Source organism: Kogia breviceps, chromosome 1 (assembly GCF_026419965.1).
Source record: "Kogia breviceps isolate mKogBre1 chromosome 1, mKogBre1 haplotype 1, whole genome shotgun sequence".
Taxonomy (NCBI): Eukaryota; Metazoa; Chordata; class Mammalia; order Artiodactyla; family Physeteridae; genus Kogia; species Kogia breviceps.
Genome location: NC_081310.1, coordinates 202,254,065 through 202,271,878, shown reverse-complemented (window position 1 = coordinate 202,271,878; position 17,814 = coordinate 202,254,065). Strand labels below are relative to the sequence as shown.

Below are 17,814 nucleotides of genomic sequence, written 5' to 3'. Positions count from 1 at the left end.
GTGGTTGAGAATCCACCTGCCAGTGCAGAGGACACGGGTTCGAGCCCTGGTCCAGGAAGCTCCCACATGCCGCGGAGCAACTAAGCCCGTGCGCCACAACTACTGAGCCTGCGCTCTAGAGCCCGCGAGCCACAACTACTGAAGCCCACGTGCCACAACTACTGAAGCCCGCACGCCTAGAGCCCGTGCTCTGCAATGAGAGAAGCCACGACAATGAGAAGCCCGTGCACCGCAACACAGAGTAGCCCCCGCTCGCGGCAACTAGAGAAAGCCCACACACACAGCAACGAAGACCCAACGCAGCCCAAGATAAAAACAAATAAATAAATAAATTTATAAAAAAAAAAAAAAAAGAAAGAAATGTATTCATCATGGACCCAGAGGCTGGTACCAGCACGGGCGGGTTCCCGTGAGGACCTCTTCCAGGCGTGAAGCGTGCCTTCCGGCTGTGTCCTCACATGGCCAACAGAGTGGGCGAAAACGCTCCCATCTCGTCCCTCTGTAAGGGCACTAATCCCATTGAAGGACCCCATCCCCTCCCAGAGGCCCCTCTTAAGGCCACCACCTTGGGGGGTAGGTTTCAACATATGAATCAGCAGGGAAGTGGGGGGTGGGCGGTGAGGGTTGTGGACACAAACATTTAGTCCATTGGACCTGGTCTCTGCGCTGGAAAAGTCCGACCAAAGATTGCAGACTCCAAGTGGGCAGACCGGTCAGCTCAGTCCTGGGATGTTACCCTCACCTCTTAATTCAAAGAAGCAAACTCCTAGGGACACAGAGAGAAGAAAGTCCCATGTACACACAGCCAGATGATGCCCTGTGCCAATTGCCATTTCATCCAGAACCAACATCCTGATCCAAGTAGAGGAAGAAGCTTGGCCAGGTCTTGCCTAACACTTTTCTGACCTTAGGCTGGCAGGGAAAGCCCAAGCCCAGGGCCCCACAGGCCTGAGGCCTTGAGAGGCCACGAAAATGGAGGGCCAGGAGCTGGGGGTGTTCCAGCTGGAGCCGGGCCAGCCCCCGGCCCCTGGATGTGCGTGTATGGCCCAGGCCGTGGTCAGATCATATGTTGGGGGGTGGGCGTAGGGGCCAGGAGAGGACAGAGTTGTCTCCCCACACCCAGAGCTGCTGAGCCCTACCCCACTGTGCTAGACAAGGCAAGGGGTGCTGGGGGGACCATGGGTGAGGGGAAGGGCGCAGCTGGGGAAGCTCTCCTCTGCACCAGCCTCTGGCTCACTCGTGGGTAAGGATGGGAAGGCAGGAAGTGGGCCCCAACCTCCCCCCACAGACATGGGGATTCCTTCTCTGACGTGGGAGCGCAAAGCCACCAGATGGGTGTCAGGGTCAGGCAGTCCACCAGGAAGAGACACTTTTGAAGCAGCAGCAGCCAGTTGCTTCTTGGTCACCATAGCTACCAGGCTGCAAAAAGGGTTAACATGCCCATTGAGGGTAGGCCAGTGTGGCCCTGGGGCAGGTTGGGTTCTGTGGGTCTCAGCACAGAGCATCTCCCACACCTGTCCTTGTTTAAAGTCTGGGGCCCATGAATCCCCAACACCATGCCCTGTCAGTTACCAGAACAGAAACGGGCCCCTGCCCTGACCAGAAGCCACAGGGATGGGCATTGGCTGTCCCCACGACCCCAGCTGGAGCTCACGGGGAAGCGACTTCCATGCAGACATCAGGCCAACCCACTCCTCTCCTCACCACAGCTTCAACAGCTGTTTCTGGGTCCCGCCCCTCCTGACCTCTTCCACAACCCCATCAAGTGGGCACGTGGTGGTGGCCCTGGGTGGCGGTGGATACATTAGTTGTTTATTGCTATTGTTATTAATATTTAATTTTACATAAAACATTATTGTTATTTATAGCTGCATGACAAATTAACCTACAATTTAGGAGTTTAAAACAACAAACATTTATTATCTCGCACAGTTTCTGAGGGATAGCAGTCGAGGAGCTGCTCAGCTGGGTGGTTCTGGCTCTCAGTCTCTCAAGGTTGCCCTTGAGATGCCGGCAGTGGCTGGGGTCTCATCTGAAGGCTCGACAGGGCTGGAGGATCTGCTTCTAAACACCACACTCTGTTGGCCTCTCCATAGCAAAGAACAGCTGGCCTCCCTCAGAGTGGAGAATGTGAGAGACAGAGAGGTAGACCAGGATGCCCCTGCAACCTCATCTTCTACAGGACCTTACTGGTCACGCAGGTCAACCTCGGTACATTTACAAGGCTGAATACCAGGTGGGGGCTCTTGAGGACCTCTTTCCTTGCCCAAGGGTGCATCCTAAGATGGGTATGGCCCCCAGGGCTCAATGGAGCAGAGAGCAGCCAGGCACAGCTGCAGAACCCTCTGGGCTCAGCTTCTTCCTCGGGAAAAGGGAGCAGGTCCTGGAGCCAGGGCATGCCAGTGCGTGCCAGGGGAGGGGAAGAGCCTGCTGGGGCCTAGAGATACTCGGGCAACCACAGGAGTTCTGGTGGGGGAGCTAAGGCCTCACCTCTCACAAGCCAGGGCTCCAAGCAGCCCCAGGCCCTGCCCCACCCCAAATTCCCAAGTGACTGGAGGTTCATGGGCCTGGCCAGGCAGACTTCTGTTTCCATGAGGACTAATTCTTTCTCCAGATTTCAAACACCTATGACTTGCTGTCATTGTCTGGTCCCCAAGCCCTGACCCCACAGGCAAGACAGAGGCGTCCAGCGTCACAGGGCTCCACAGGGCTGAGGCACCCACAGAGGCAGGCAGATCACCTGACCTTGCATGTGACTGCAGCAAACATTTATTGACCCTTGGTCCCTGCCAGGAGCTGGGCTGGAAGGAGGCCACAGATGAATGAGGCTCCACCAGCCAGCGGAGGAGAAACGACTAGCAGGCCTTCTGGCCACACCCTCCCCCTCGGGAGGAAGTTGATTCCTCCCACACAGCCCCAACACAGCCACCCGGAGAAGATGCTTCCTCTATTATTCTGCAGGAAAGGTCTGCAAGACAAAAGCCAAGCCAAAGAGGTGGAGGGGGACAGAGGAATTACCCAGAGCCCCTCTGAGGCACAGGGGAGGGGGCAGGAAATGGGCAGAGGAGGGGGGAGGGTGGGAGGAGGAAGAGCCCCTGGCGTGAGGCGACGACCTCAGCCCAGCTCTCCGTGGATGGGGCATGTGTCCAGGCTGAGTGGGGAGAGGGGTGTGGGCTCCTCCCACAGACAAGAGTCCTGTGGAGGGGCAGCCTGGGGAGGGGCCCCAGCCTCAGCCCCCGCTGTGCTCCCTCACACCCCTCGAATCTAATCAAAGCTGACACCCTCTGCAAACCTCCCGGCTCCTCTTTCATTCCAAGCTCATTAACGAGATCTGTATGGCCTGAGCCCGACCTGTCTTCCTGTTCCAAGCAGGTGCTGGGGCCAGGAGTGAGTGACGCACACACGGCCCTGGCCTCCAGAGCCCTCGGAGCCTGGGGTGGCTGCCTCAGGTGGGAAAATGGGGAGAGAACGGGGCAGCGGGGGGGGTGAGTACAAAGGGATAGAGACGGGAGGAGCTTGCCTGGCTGAGGAACAGTGTGGTTCCCTCAGAGCCTGCGAGGCCCCTGGAGGGCTAACAGGGTGCTTCGGCAATAATAGCATCTTGAGAACAGATGACCAGGGACAGGAAGTAAGGGAGGGGACAAGGCCCAGGGACGGAGGGGGTGTGGGGTCTGGTCTGGCACTGTCACCACCCTCTCCCTGGAGAAGGGAGAATGTGATAACCCAAGTTCCAGGTGATCATCCCGGGCAGCCCTTCTCTCTCTGGCCACCAGGCGGGGCGCCCCCCCTACCCACGGACCCACCCACCCAGCTTCCTATCCCAAACCCCCAGCCCCCACGCCCGCCCTCCCCTCCTGCACCGAGGCCCTCCCTGTGCAGTTCCCCTCCCCCAACCAAGCTGAACTTCTGGCTTCTGAAATGGACCCTCTACGATTCTCCTGCTGGGAGGGCCTCCCAGGCTGGTCAGCAGCAACTCCCGCACAGTCCTGCTGGTGACCCGGCTCTCTCTCCCAGCCTCCCCAGGGCCCGTGTGCAGAGGGAGCAGCACCTGGCCTGCATGGTTGCAACTGTCCAGGACCACTGGCCTGGGCCCTGGACACTCAGGGAGATGGGCCAGGCAGCTAGAGGTCGGGGAGGAACTGGCTTGGTGGGACGTGGCAGGCCCTGACGGGTGTGCACGGCTCAGCCCAGAAGGGCAGGTGAACCCTGCACCCGACACGGAAACGGGAGCTGATGGGGCCACTGGAGGAGGGGCAGGCCAGCCCCTACAGTGATTCACCCTCCTCCTCCATGACGGTCGCTGGCCAGGCAGGCAGCCGGCAACCATCAGATGAACTTGGCTGGGGGTGGGAAACAGATCTTGCCTCCACCTCAGGAGGGCTCAGGGTGAGACACTGAAGCCCCAGCTGCACACCTTGGACCACCCCCTCACCGCACCTGGAGCACAGCCCCCAGCAGCAGCCTGCGGAGGCCTGGGACCACAGGACAGTGACTCCCGGGGCGGGGCGGGGGTGGGGGCGATGCCCAACGCCGCCTAGGATCGCTGTATTGTAGGGTGAACCCACAGCCGGTGCTCAGGACGGATGCGTAGGCCGGACCAACGCCAGTTCCTTCGTACTGTAGGGGGACCTCCCCTCTCAGGGCAGGATGGGGCACACAGCAGGGCTGGACTCTGGCAGGAGAAGAGCCCCAGCACTAAGTGCCCTTTGTCAGGCTAGCCCCCGTTCCCTGCCCCTGGGACTCAGATGTCCTCTCCTGCTGGCACCCCTCTCCTGGGCAGACACTGGCCTGGGGCAGGCTCGACACATGGGTGGGCACAGGCAGCTTTGTGCTCGGCCACAAGAAGGCAGGAGGTGGAAGAGGCCAGAACCGAAGCTTCAGGGACAGTCCAGCCCTCACCACAGCTCAGCACCAAGACAACAGTGTGAAAATACATGTCTCCACCTTCCAGGGTCCTCGAGAGTGAGAGTGGGGAAAGAACATGCCCAGTGGTGCTGCACTACTGCTTCCCAGCACTGGGAGACATTCTGGGAAAAGTGATGACTGTCACTGTCCTACCTGAGCCTCCCGAGGGACCTCTCACACACACCCTCCCCTCGACTTCAAGGCGGGTCGCGGCTCCAGCGCAGTTAGATACAGGCAAACGCAAGGCCGGCCGAACCTCCGCGCCGGGCACCTGCGGGCCCAGGTGGGAGCAGAACCCCCGCGGCCCGCCCTGCCCGCTCGCGCGAAGACATCAGCCGACCCGCTGCTGGGCCTCTGCCGGACGGGACCCTTCAGGAAGACGACAAAACAAAGCTCCCGACGCGGTCTCTGGAAATAAATATTTTCTGGCACAGTCTCAGCGCGCTCTGGGGCCGCGACCTCACCGCAGCCACGGCCTCCAGGGTGCGCCCCGGCCCTGAGCCGCGGCCCCGGGGGCGGCCAGGGGCGCCCCCGTCCGGCCCGGCAGGAAGGGCGGCCCCAAGACCGCCCCAGAGCGCGGCAAGGGGCGGGGGCCGTCCAAGGCCGGCGGCGGCGGGCGGCCCGCGTAGACCGCGGGCGCCAGAACTTCGGCGGCGGAGGCCGGTGGAAGCGGGCGGCGCGAGGGCCCCAGCCGGGCCAGGCAGGTCGCCAGGTGGCCGAGCAGGCGGGACCGCACGTCGGCCGGGACGCCCTCGCAGCCGGCCAGGAAACGATTCACCTCGGCCAGACACTCGTGGAAGCCGGCGCGGTACTTGCCCAGGACTGCCGGGTCGGCGCGGAGGGCGGCTGCGGGGGTGGCAGGGGACAGGCGGTCGGGGCCCGCGGTGGCGGCGGCTCCGGCCCAAGACCCCTCGCCGCCGCCGCCGCCCGCGCTCACCTGTCACCTGCACGCGCCGCAGGCTCTGCAGGTGCTTCACGGTCAGCTCCAGGATGTCCGCCTTCTCCAGCTTCGAGCGGCGGGAGCTCTGGGGGCGGGGCCGGTGTGGGCGGCTGGCGGCCCAGGAGCGCCCGGCTTCCAGGCTCCCCGACCTCGCCCTCCCGCCCCCGACTCACCTCTTTCCTGAGGGCGTCCAGAAGGAGGCTCTGGAGCTGAGCGAGGCTCTCGTTGATGCGCGCTCGGCGCCGCTTCTCCATGACGGGCTTGGAGGACTGCGGGGCCAGCAGCGGCTGAGTCCCGCGGGCGTCAGCTCCCCTCTCCCCCACCCCCCGCTCCTGCCAACCGCGTCCGGCCGGGTCCCCACCTTCCGGTGCTCGGCCGCGCTCCGGGGCTGGTCCGGGATCCGGCGGGCACCGGCCGGCGCTCCCGCCCGCGGCGAGGCCCTCAGCTTCCCCGGGGTGTCGGCAGGCATGGTGCGCGCCCGCGCCGCCCGGGGCCGAAGCCTCTGCCGCGGGTTCCAGGCTCCGGGACCGAGCGCGCGCAGCCAGCCGCCTGGCTATTTAAGGAAGCGCCGCCGCGGGGCGTGTGAATCCGGCTCCGCGTTCTTTCCCACACTTGCGCCAGCCAATGAGCCGCGGGCGCCGGGCAGCCCGCCCCCGACCGCAGCCCCCGCCGGCTGTCAGTCACGCGTCGGCTCCCGGCCCACCGACCCCGCGGGCGACAAAGGCGAGCCGGGGCGCCCCGCCCGCGCCCGCCTCTGGCCACGCCGGGCCGAGGCGGGAAAGTCGCCGCGCCCGCTCCCCCGTTCCGAGCGGCGCGCCGGGAGGGGACCTCTCCGGGAGGGAGGAGGCGCGAGGCTCACCTTCAGGGCGAGCGGGGGCCGCGGGAAATCTGAAAGGAAAATTCGCGAGGGGAACCGGGTGAGGCGCCTCCGAGGAGCCGGCGAGCCTCGGCCCGCGCGCCTCCGCTCTCCGCGGACCCAGCCGGGCCCTCGGGCCTCCGCGCGGCCTGCGAATCTGACCGCCGCCGGCTGCAGCACCTGCGCGAGGCCCGTGACACAGTGGACGTGGAACACCAGCCGCTGGGCAGGAGAGAGGTTGGCTGGCCAAGGTCGTAGACAGGCAGAGTGGCATCACGGGACCAGTGAAGGTGATGCCACAAGGCGGGTGGAGTGACGTCATCAGTCAGGCAGGATGACGTCATGGAACAGAATGTAAGGCTGTCACAGGTCAGGCTGGTGACGTCTCAGGGTTAAGGTCGATGACGACACAAGCCAGATGGGGTGATGTCACTCTCTTCCAGGTTACCCAACAGTGAGCCAAGCACCAGCAAAGTAGGGCTCACAAAAAATGAGGGACACTTGTTAAAATTTTGTTGTTAGTTCAAAGCAGAGCGGCATGGTGGTGAAAAAAGAGAGCTAAGCTTAAAAGAAAATAAGCTACGCTTATTTTCGCGTTTGATGTTTTCGTTCTGAATTCCCTTGCGCCGGCACTCTGGTCTTTTGAGTACTGAGGGTTCCAGCCCACTGTGGCCTGGCGGCCGTCTTGTTAGCATCCCACAGATGTCTCCTGAGGCCCACGGTAGACCCGGCCTGCCCTTGGGGCTGAGGAAGCGTCTCCCGGGCTCTAATCCGACGCGGGGGTCGACGGCGAACAAGCAAAGTTATGTCGCAGTTGCCAGAGACAGAAAGAAATGGGTAGGCTGCTGGGGGAGAGGAAACCCCTCTTTCGACTGGGTGGTCCGGACTGGCTTCTTTGCGGTGGGTTCCAGGAAAGAAGGCAGATCTGCAAGGCCCGGGGAGGAAGTGGCATTCCCAGGGTGGAAAGGGACCACAGGGCCCGAGAGAGGAGGGGCAGGGGCAGGTGGGCGCGGGGCCTGGGAGAGTCGTGCTGGGCTTTTCGGAGCAGCGGAGCGGGCCGACTGGCAGCTCAGAAGGGTCACCTCGGTGCTAGGCCTACCTAGTGGGTGGGGTCCCTGGCTGGCCCCTTACCCAACACCAGTTCCCGGGGTCCCAGCCCGGGGTCCCGGTGTAGACGCCTTTTCTCCTTTCTGAGGCCAACCTACCTTAGTCTGGCCCTAGCCTCGCCCTCTGGAACCCCCCATCCCACCCCCGGCGCGAAACCGACCTCCCAGCGGTCTGCGGGGGCGCCCGCGGCGCGGGGCGCGAGGCGGCTTCACGGGGTGTGTCTGTGGGCTGTCGCCCCCGAGGCCAGGCCCCAGAGGCGCAGCCCCAGAGCAGCGTGCGGGGCGGGGAGCGTCGGGGAGCCGTGGGCATCGGGCAGGAGCAAGCTGTGGCGACCCACCCAGCGCAGAAATCCCTGGGAGCGCTGACCGCTCCCGGCGCTGGGGTGGCTGGGACCAGCCCTGCGGTGGGTGAGGCCGCGGGGGTCGCGGAGTCCCCACCCCGCCCCCACCCCCGCCGGCGGGCTGCACGCAGGAGAGAAAGCCCGCGAGTGCCCCGCTGGGAAGCGTCTGCGGAACCCCAGGCCGGCGGGCGGGGCCCTGGGACCCTGTCTGGGTGGGCTCAGCCCCCCACTCCCAGGAGACCACACAGGCAGGGGGTTCAGACCGCAAGGAGCGGCTCGAGGAGCCACGTTTGACCATTCTTTACCTGTTAGTGGTTAGACGGGTTCACTTACCCTCCGGTACCTGTTTCCTCACCTGTAAAGTGGGCTATCTTTTCATTTATCCCTGGGTTGTTGGGAAGATAAATGAGCTCCTATTCTGAAAACACCCAGCACATGTCAGCTTCAGTTGTTACTGCCTGGGGGAAGGAAGCAGTCGCAGGCAGGGAGGAGCCACCTGGACTCCCCTCGGCCATGTGCCCCTCTGCACCCTCTGCCCTCTGAGACAACACGCCCCCTCCCCACCCAGGGTCTCCAGGGGCCTGTGTCTTGGCCTCCCAGCCCCAGCCCCGGCAAGGAGCCTTCATTAGCCCGGAGCAAAGTGAGTTTCCCTGGGGTTGTCACCCACACCGTCTGTGTGGTCGTGTCTCTGGGCCCTCGTACCTCTGGCCGTCCCCCCACCCCACCTTTTACATCTGGGCTTGATCTCTGGTAGGGCCGCCGGGTCTCCTGGGGGTCGTAGGGGCTCCCTTGCTCTGAGCAAGGAGGGAGAGTCCTGGGCTGCAGTTGGGAAATAGTGCTGAGGAATATTGATGTGGAATATTGCATTTTCCAAAGATGGCTACAACAATCTCTCCCACTCCAAATACCCTTATGGTGCACCTTGGTGAGATTTTGTGATGACATCGACCAGCAAAGACAGGGGCAGGGCTGAGATGTGAATTCTAAGGCTGGACCTTAAAAATGCCACACACATTCACCTTTCTGTCTTGGGAAACCCGCTCTTGTTACCCGTTTGCCCCTCTGTGAGGAAGCCCAAACTGGCCCCATGGAGAGGCCCCGTGGAGGGGCCTTGTGTAAGTATTGAGCCAGGAGCCCAGAAATCTCAGCTGCTGGACAGGTGATCCCAACCTGCTGCTTCAGAGCCCCCACCTCACGCCTTCCCAGCTGCTCCTGGGTGCTTTGTTCCAATTCTTGATTCACAGAATAGGACAGTTGTTACTCTGACCTTTGGGGGTCATTTGTTACACAACAGTAGTAACTGGAATAACTAAGATAGCCCAAGCCCTGGATGTGGCCCTCCCCCCTCCCCAACCCCCACCCCACTTCCCATCTTGTTCCTTCCTTTCTCTGACAGGAAGAGAGGCGCAGGAGCTTGAAACCCTGGCTGTCCATCTGAGGAGTTTGAATTGATTTTTGCCGTCAAAGGCCAACGATCTGTCCTCCTAGATCCAGGCTTGAGTGGGCCAAGGCCCAGTTGGCTGATGGTCCCAGGGGCATCTCCAGGGCCCACTGTTGGCCACTGGGTATGGGGAGCAGGGGGCTGAGGCAGGAAAGTCCGTGGGCGGGTCTGTGTGGAAAGACGGGTGCATTTTCCAGGCCAGACACTGGGCTCCAGCCTTGGGTTGGGGGGGGGATGGGTCCTCTGCCTACCGTGACAGCGTTCCACACAACATCATTCAGACAGTGTCCCTTGGGGGTCTGCCACGTGCCGTCTGTGAACACATCCCTCCCAACCTCCAACATGGGGGTGGCACCTGCATTCCCACGCTGCCCCTCAGCATTCCCCAGGCATATGAGCCCCAGAACATCAGAGACATCACAGAGCACCCCCTCCGGCACCCCCTACCCTCCTGTCCCTCCTCTTCTGCCAAGAGGCAGCGGCCTGTGGTCTCAGGCAGCCAGGACCAGAGTTGCCAAGTAACCAGGCTAGAACCGTTGCAGGTCCTCTCCTGCAGCGTGGGAGTTGGTCGCTGAGATGATAAAGTGGCAGAGGCCAGGGCTGGAGGAATCCAGCCTTCAGGCTAGAGATGAGGGAGGCAGATACCCAGGACCCAGGCAGAGGCCAGGAGCACCAGGACGCTACAACGAGGCTTGAGGTTCAAGGGCAGGCCCCACCCCTGGGACTGAGGGGCGTCTTCCACCCTTACAGCTCATGAGACCAAGGTACCTTCCCTCGGCCGCCCGATGCCAGGTAATGGGAGCATCCTCCCAACACCTGAGGCATGACGGTACCTTCCCCGTGACCTGGGCACTGTCACCATCTTTCTCCTGAATTGGGCGTTGACACCTCTCCACATTTGGGGAGCCATGTCCCCCAACTCTGGGTGGTGACAGAACCTCCTTCCAAGCCCAATCTGCCTGGCACGCTGCCCCCCCGTGGGCTCCGTGGGTGCTGCTTTTCTCTCCACTCTCCTTGGGCCACCGCTCTTGGGGACAGGCGAGCTTCCCTGTCCTTCCTGCTTGGAGCAGCCAGACCGGTTTCTTCTTCACCAAAAAAGCCCCAGCTTTGAAACCTCACCTTATTAACAGACCACCCCTTGCTTAACAGACCACACAGACTACAGTCGACCGCAACCGTGGGGTCGACCCTGCCCTTCCTGAAGGGTTTACTCCTGGTTCCCTGTCACTTTCTCCAGACACTCCTGTCACAGTTCTTGGTGATTTCAAAATCCACACGAATGATCCTCCAACCTTCTGGACTTCCTCGCCTCCATGGGGTGTCCTGGTGTAGTGTCAATAACTAAGCTCCGGATCCCAGGTGCTGGGCGTTGACTGTAGCTCTCAGTTTCCCACCCACCCTGGAGGTCCCACCCACCGGAAGCCACGCCCACAGGGGCACAGGTCGGGCGGGGCTGGAGCCTGAGGCGGAAGGTCCAGCGCCCCTCGGCTACTGTTCTATCAGCGTCGCTTGGGGTCCTGCCTCCTCCCTCCACGTCCCCAGCCCTTTCTCTCGGGTCCTGTCTCCCGCCCCCCGTGACTCAGCAGGACCCCAGCTTCTCCTCGTGCCTTTCAGTCCTCTGGTACTTGGGGAACAAGTCTTCCCACGAACTCTTCTGTCCAGACAGCTGGAGAGGGAGCCTGACTGAGGCTCCAGCCTCCTCTGCCTCTGACCCTCTCAGAGTTCTCAGACCAACATTCTGCCGTCATCCTTGACCCTTGGAGTCCACTCCCAGTGCTGCCCCATCAGGCCCTACAGCAGCTCTGTCTCCCTGATGTATCCGAACACCCACTTCTGACCTCTTGCTCTCTCACCACCGGCTGCAAGCCGCCACCACCTTAGGCCTGGATTTTTGCAGAAGCTCTTTGCCATGGCAAGGAGGCCAGTGTTGAAGCCAAGCACTGGGTGGGGGGAGGCGGGCAGGAGAGGAGATGAGAGGGCCAGCAGAGTGGCCAGACGAAACCTAAGCTTCTCTGGTCACTCCAAGGGTGATGGGAAGCCATGGGAAAGAAGGTTGTGTGTAGGTCACTCGGCTAATGGGCCAACAACAAATTACCGGGGGCAGAATAGAAGCACGACCACTGGGATGTATCCACAGTAGCCTGGGCGAGAGGTGATTGTGCCCTGGACCAGGGCGTACAGGTGTACGTGGTGAGGACTGCAAACTTCTTGGGAGGGTTTTTTGTTGTTACTGCTGCTGTTAGATCATTGAAGGGCTTAAAAATAAAAGCAAGTGTGTTAAACACGATATAGATACTGTCTTAAAGGTTTAAGGAAGTTTAAGTTAGTTTGTAAATGAAACCAAATATTAACCAAAGACCCCTTTATAAGTGGCTGTTGTAATTTCATAAATAGAATATTCAGGCAGGTTTGTGACTAGAACTTAGGTATTTCGTGGTCATGTTATTAGGTGCATACAAATTTAAAATCTTTTTTTTTTTTACCAATGAACTCAACCTTTTATTGCTATGCAACCTTCTGTATCTAATAATGCTTTGACTATAAGATTTCTTTGTTAATCTGTTAATAAAATTGTTAATGTAGCCACATGGGCTTCCTTTTAGTTAACATTTATCTGGTAGGTTTATTTTCATCCTTTTACTTTCAGTTTCCCATATCCTTACATTTCAGATGATTCATGTCTTCTGTGAGCCACGTAAAATCAGATTATTTTTAACCAGGCTGACAACCCTGGATTTCAGACCTCTGCTCTGTGAACTGTGAGGGAATAAATTTCTGTTGTTTTAAGCCACCAGTTTGTGGTGACTTAAAAGCCACCAAGACATGGAGACACGTGCTTCTAGGTGCTATCACTTTGCCTGCCTAAAGCCTTCTTTATGTTTAGTTCCTCTTGTCAAAAGCAGGTGACAGGGCTTCCCTGGTGGTGCAGTGGTTGAGAATCTGCCTGCTGATGCAGGGGACACGGGTTCGTGCCCCAGTCCGGGAAAATCCCACGTGCCGCGGAGCGGCTGGGCCCGTGAGCCATGGCCGCTGAGCCTGCACGTCCGGAGCCTGTGCTCCGCAACGGGAGAGGCCACAACAGTGAGAGGCCTGCGTACCGCAAAAAAAAAAAAAAAAATTTTAAATTGTTATATCTTTGCCATGTTTAATAATGGTCATCTGGGGACTTCCCTGGCGGTCCAGTGGTTAAGACTCCTGGCTCCCAATGCAGGGGACATGGCTTTGATCCCTGGTCAGGAAACTAAGATCCTGCATGCTACACAGCATGGCCAAAAAAAACAAAAAGAAAATAATGGTCATCTGAAGGAGATTGAGAGATTTTCACATTCTGTATTCTTTGTTATGTTTCTGGTTTTCTTTCTATAACACTAATATTATTTATGCAAGGAATAAGTCAAGATAGAAACTTAAAATAATATAAAGAAACAATTTTTTAAATTGTTTTGTGCATGTTGACAACTTTGGTGCCATATGAGATTATTTAGGGGGAGGGGAGGTGGAATGATCAATTCATAAGCAAAACAATTTGCTTTTTCCATTCTTTTACTTATTTATTAAAAAATTTATTTATTTGATTTTTAATGTATTTTAAAGTATTTTTTTTCTTTTTTTTTTTTTTGGCGGTACGCGGGCCCCTCACTGTTGTGGCCTCTCCCGTTGCGGAGCACAGGCTCCGGACGCGCAGGCTCAGCGGCCATGGCTCACGGGCCCAGCCGCTCCGCAGCATGTGGGATCTTCCCGGACCGGGGCACGAACCCGTGTCCCCTGCATCGGCAGGTGGACTCTCAACCACTGCGCCACCAGGGAAGCCCTAAAAGTATTTATTTTTAAGTATTTATTTTTATTTTATTTATTTATTTACTTACTTACTTATTTATTTTTGCTGTGCCATGCAGCATGTGAGATCTTAATTCCCTGACCAGGGATTGAACCCATGCCTCCTGCAGTGGAAGCCTGAAGTACTAACCAGTGGACCACCAGGGAATTCCCTAAGTATTTATTTTTACTTTTAGCTAACATATGCCTGTGATGTGCTGTTTGTGATAGTAAAAACTTGGGAATAACCTACATATTCAACAATATGGGACTGGTTAACTAAATTACACTCTATCCTATAATGAACTCATTATACTATGGGCAACATATGCAGCCATGAAAACAACTTGCATAAAAGTATCTATTCATATGGAAAAATGTTTGTGATATACTTGTGAATGAAGCAGTTTACAAAATAGTGAGAGTAGCATGAGGGTTTCTTTTTTTTTTTTCAGTTTTCTTTTTTATTGAGGTGAAGTTCATGTAGCATAAACTTAACCATTTTAAGGTATATAATTCAATGGCATTTAGTATATTTAGTACAACCATCACCTCTATCTAGTTCCAAAACATTTTGTCATTCCCAAAGGAAGCCTTGTCTCCATGAAGCAGTCACTCCCCATGTCCCCTGCCCCCCAGCCCCTGGCAATCACTAATCTATTTTCAGTCTCTGTGGACTTGCCTATTGTGGACATTTCTTTTCTTTTTTTTCTTTACCTTTTTTTTGACTGCGTTGGGTCGTTGTTGATACACGCGGGCTTTCTCTCTAGTTGCGGCGAGCGGGGGGGGCTACTCTTTGTCGCAGTGCGTGGGCTCCTTATTGTGGTGGCTTCGCTTGTTGCAGAGCACGGGCTCTAGGCACGTGGGCTCTGTAGTTGTGGTGTGCAGGCTCAGTAGTTGTGGTGCACGGGCTTTGTTGCCCCTCGGCATGTGGGATCTTCCCGAGAACAGGGCTCAAACCCATGTCCCCCGCATTGGCAGGTGGATTCTTAACCACTGCACCACCAGGGAAGTCCCTAGTGGACATTTCGTATCAGTAGAATCACACAATATGTGACCTTTTGTGTCTGGCTTCTTTCACTGAGCACCGTGTTTTCAAGGTTCATTCACATTGTAGCCTGCATCAGTGCTTCATTCCTTTTTATGGCTGAGTAATATTCCACTACAAGGATGGACCACACTTTGTCTGTGCATCCACCTGCTGATGGGTTTGGTTGCTCCCCCAGTTTCTACCATTCGTCTCCTGTGAACAGAGCTACTGTTAACATTTGTGCACAAGCATTTCTCTGAACACCTATTTGCAGTTCTCGGTCATATGCCTGGGAGTGGAATTGCTGGGTCATGTGAAAATTCTGTTTAACCTGTCGAGGAATGACTAGACTGTTTTCCACAGTGACTGCACCATTTCACATTCCCATCAGCAATGTATGAGGGTTCCATTTTTTCTAAATCTTCACCAACACTTGTTATTATTCCCTTTTTAATTATTATAGTTGTGCTAACAGGTGTGACATAGTATCTCACTGTGGTTTTTTTTTTTAATTAATTAATTAATTAATTAATTTGTGGCTGTGTTTGGTCTTGTTTGCTGCGCCCGGGCTTTCTGTAGTTGTGGCAAGCAGGGGCTACTCTTCGTTGTGGTGCGGGGGCTTCTCATTGCGGTAGCTTCTCTTGTTGCGGAGCACAGGCTCTAGGTGCATAGGCTTCAGTAGTTGTAGCACGCGGGCTCAGCAGTTGTGGCTCACGGGCTCTAGAGCACAGGGTCAGTAGTTGTGGCGCATGGGCTTAGTTGTTCCACGGCATGTGGGATCTTCCCGGACCAGGGCTCGAACCCGTGTCCCCTGCATTGGCAGGCGGATTCTTAACCACCGCGCCACCAGGGAAGTCCCTCACTGTGGTTTTGATTTGCATTTCCCTAGTGACCAATGATGTTGATGTTGACCATCTTTTCATGTGGTTGTTGGCCATTTATATATTTTCTGTTTTAAAATGCCTATTTAAGTCTTTTGCCCAAGTTTTAATTGAGTTGTTTATCTTTTTGTTGTTGAGTTGTATAAGTTCCTTATATATTATGGATACTAGACCCTTATCGGACGGACATGTGATTTGCAAATATTTTCTACCATTTTGTGTATAGCTTTTTTTTCACTTTGTCAATAGTGTCCAGGAGTTCATTTTTGTAGAAAATAAGATACATCTCTTTCATTGAAACAATCAGAACAGGGACTTCCGTGGTGGTGCAGTGCTTAAGAATCCACCCGCCAACGCAGGGGACGTGGGTTCAACCCCGGTCCGGGAAGATCCCACGTGCTGAGGAGCAACTAAGCCCGTGTGCCACAACTACTGAGCCCGCATGCCGCAACTACTGAAGCCCGTACGCCTAGAGCCTGTGCTCCGCAACAAGAGAAGCCACTGCAATGAGAAGCCTACGCACCACAACAAAGAGTAGCCCCCCCCCCCCCACTCACTGCAACTAGAGAAAGCCCGTGCACAGCAACGAAGACCCAAGCAGCCATTAATTAATTGATTGATTGATTAGTTAATTAAAAAACAATCTGAACAAATATTGTCATAAACAAATGGTGGTTGTCTCTGGGTAGTTTAGATTGTCACTATTTTATGTTATTTCTGAATTAACCCTGGCAATGATTTCCGAGTTTACTAATTTTGCAGATTGGTAAATGGAAAGTGAAAGTTTCCAATTGTTAGCTCATGTTATGATGTGTGTGCGTCTTGCAAAGGACCCGAGGTGTTGGACATGCAGGGGGTTTCTGAACATACACCCCTGGAGGTGGGGATGCTGTCACAGTCCCCAGGCCCCGCTGTCCAGGTGGAAAGCCCCAGCCCACCCCTACATCAGTTTCTTGTCATTGTTATTCTGTTCTGTTTCTGCTATTCACTCCAGGGCCCGCCTTGGGAAAAGGAAACCGAAACTGAAGCTGAATTCGGCTACTGTGTGGCTGGCTCCTAGGCACCGCCCTCTGACATCATTGCTCAGGCTATAAAAGGGCTGAGCTGCCAGGGCTGGAGAAGAGCTGAGAGCGGAGAGGCAGGCAGCCAGCCGGTGTTTGCGGAGGACCTTGCGCCAGAGCCCACAGCCATGGTGAGGCGGGTTTGACAAGTGGGGCAGGTGGGCTCGTACCCCTCCCCCTGGTGGCATCTCCCAGGGGCGGAACACCTACATGTGCAAGGCAGGCAGAGCTGCTTGGAACCCCCAGGTTCTTAAGCGTGAGGGGAGGGACGGGGCTCCTCTGACAGCAGGGTCTGGGTCCTCAGAGGGGGGCTCTGCCCAGGGGCCAGCGCTGAGATCCTTGGGGTCACAGCACAGGGAGGCATCTTAGCAGGTGAAGGAGGCAACTTGATGGCTGTGGGTGGTGGCTATTCTTCTAGAGATGCCCGCACTCTGCAGCACCTGGCGTCCCCCTCCTGGTGGGTGGGGAGGGTACAGAGGAGGGAGCAGCGTCCCTGGGGTCTAATAGCTTGCCCCACTCACTGCCAGTGTCACGCGTGCGGTGGTCCCGGAACTGGTGCCAGGGTCTCTGAGCCTGTGTGATGCCCACAGGGTAGGAACCTGAAGGTGAAGATGCTAGGGGGCCAGGAGATCCTGGTGCCCCTGAGGGACTCCATGCTGGTATCCGAGCTGAAGCAGCAGATCGCCCAGCAGATCGGCGTGCCCGCCTTCCAGCAGCACCTGGCCCACCAGGACACTCACCAGGTGCTGCAGGACGGGGTGCCCCTGATCAGCCAGGGCCTGGGCCCCGACAGCACCGTCCTGCTGATAGTGCAGAGCTGCAAAGAACCCCTGAGCATCCTGCTGAGGAATGACAAGGGTCGCAGCAGCACCTACGTGGTCCGGCTGACGCAGAGGGTGGCCGAGCTCAAGCAGCAAGTGTGCCAAAAGGAGCACGTGCAAGCCGATCAGTTCTGGCTGACTTTCCAGGGGAAGCCCATGGAGGACCAGTGCCAGCTGGGGGAGTACGGCCTCACCACCCTGTGCACCGTGTTCATGAACCTGCGCCTGCGGGGGGGCGGGGCAGGGCCAGGAGGGCCGAGGGGAGGGCACCCCACTGGGCACCAGGAACACAGTTGTGGCACCCTCTGTAGCACCCTTCTGTGCCCTTCTGGTGAGATTGGGGGAGGGGCGGAGGAGGGAGTGGTGTGAGGGGACCCAGGGTCTCTGGGGGATCGATCAGCAGGCTAGGGCGGCCAAGTTAAGGGACAAGCCTAGTGGGATCAAAATGGTGACCTCCCCCCGCCCCCAGAGAAACTGAAGACGTGTCCCCACATCTTTGGGAAATTAACTTCTGGAGAAATAAAAAGAGGTATATCTGCTGGAGCCCTTTCGTGTCTTCACATTGAGCCATGGTCAGCCCCTGCCTGCACAACTGGTCCCCACCCCTCACATCTGG

General features: G+C 57.4%; 2 protein-coding genes across 5 annotated transcripts; one reads left to right on the top strand and one right to left on the bottom strand.

Annotated features, from left to right (window-relative positions):
• Window positions 1-1,891: 1,891 nt before the first annotated feature.
• HES4 (hes family bHLH transcription factor 4) lies at window positions 1,892-6,623 on the bottom strand. 2 transcript variants are annotated; one of them, XM_059073188.2, is made up of 4 exons: window positions 6,207-6,585; window positions 6,019-6,114; window positions 5,843-5,930; window positions 5,285-5,751 (listed from the first exon to the last, which is right to left on the bottom strand). In XM_059073188.2, the coding sequence occupies exons 1-4, from the start codon at window positions 6,312-6,314 to the stop codon at window positions 5,366-5,368; spliced, it is 678 nt and encodes a 225-aa protein (XP_058929171.1). In that variant the 5' UTR covers window positions 6,315-6,585; the 3' UTR covers window positions 5,285-5,365. The 2 variants fall into 2 exon arrangements, with proteins under 2 accessions (XP_066876199.1, XP_058929171.1); XM_067020098.1 differs by having other exon boundaries at window positions 1,892-5,751; window positions 5,843-6,114; window positions 6,207-6,623.
• ISG15 (ISG15 ubiquitin like modifier) lies at window positions 6,553-17,741 on the top strand. Of its 3 annotated transcripts, none has more exons than XM_067020114.1 (3): window positions 6,553-6,938; window positions 16,311-16,508; window positions 16,968-17,741. In XM_067020114.1, the coding sequence occupies exons 2-3, from the start codon at window positions 16,506-16,508 to the stop codon at window positions 17,565-17,567; spliced, it is 603 nt and encodes a 200-aa protein (XP_066876215.1). In that variant the 5' UTR covers window positions 6,553-6,938; window positions 16,311-16,505; the 3' UTR covers window positions 17,568-17,741. The 3 variants fall into 3 exon arrangements, with proteins under 3 accessions (XP_066876215.1, XP_066876211.1, XP_058914700.1); XM_067020110.1 differs by having other exon boundaries at window positions 6,553-6,991; XM_059058717.2 differs by lacking the exon at window positions 6,553-6,938 and adding an exon at window positions 7,431-7,538.
• Window positions 17,742-17,814: the final 73 nt, after the last annotated feature.

What these genes read in the sequence shown, in the direction of transcription:
- HES4 (XM_067020098.1), bottom strand. Translation starts at nt 6,314, where the DNA reads ATGCCTGCCGACACCCCGGGGAAGCTGAGGGCCTCGCCGCGGGCGGGA. An exon ending in GCGCGGCCGAGCACCGGAAG is followed by an intron (nt 6,115 to 6,206) that starts GTGGGGACCCGG and finishes CTGGCCCCGCAG; the next exon opens with TCCTCCAAGCCCGTCATGGA. An exon ending in GCGGCGCGTGCAGGTGACAG is followed by an intron (nt 5,752 to 5,842) that starts GTGAGCGCGGGC and finishes CCACCCCCGCAG; the next exon opens with CCGCCCTCCGCGCCGACCCG.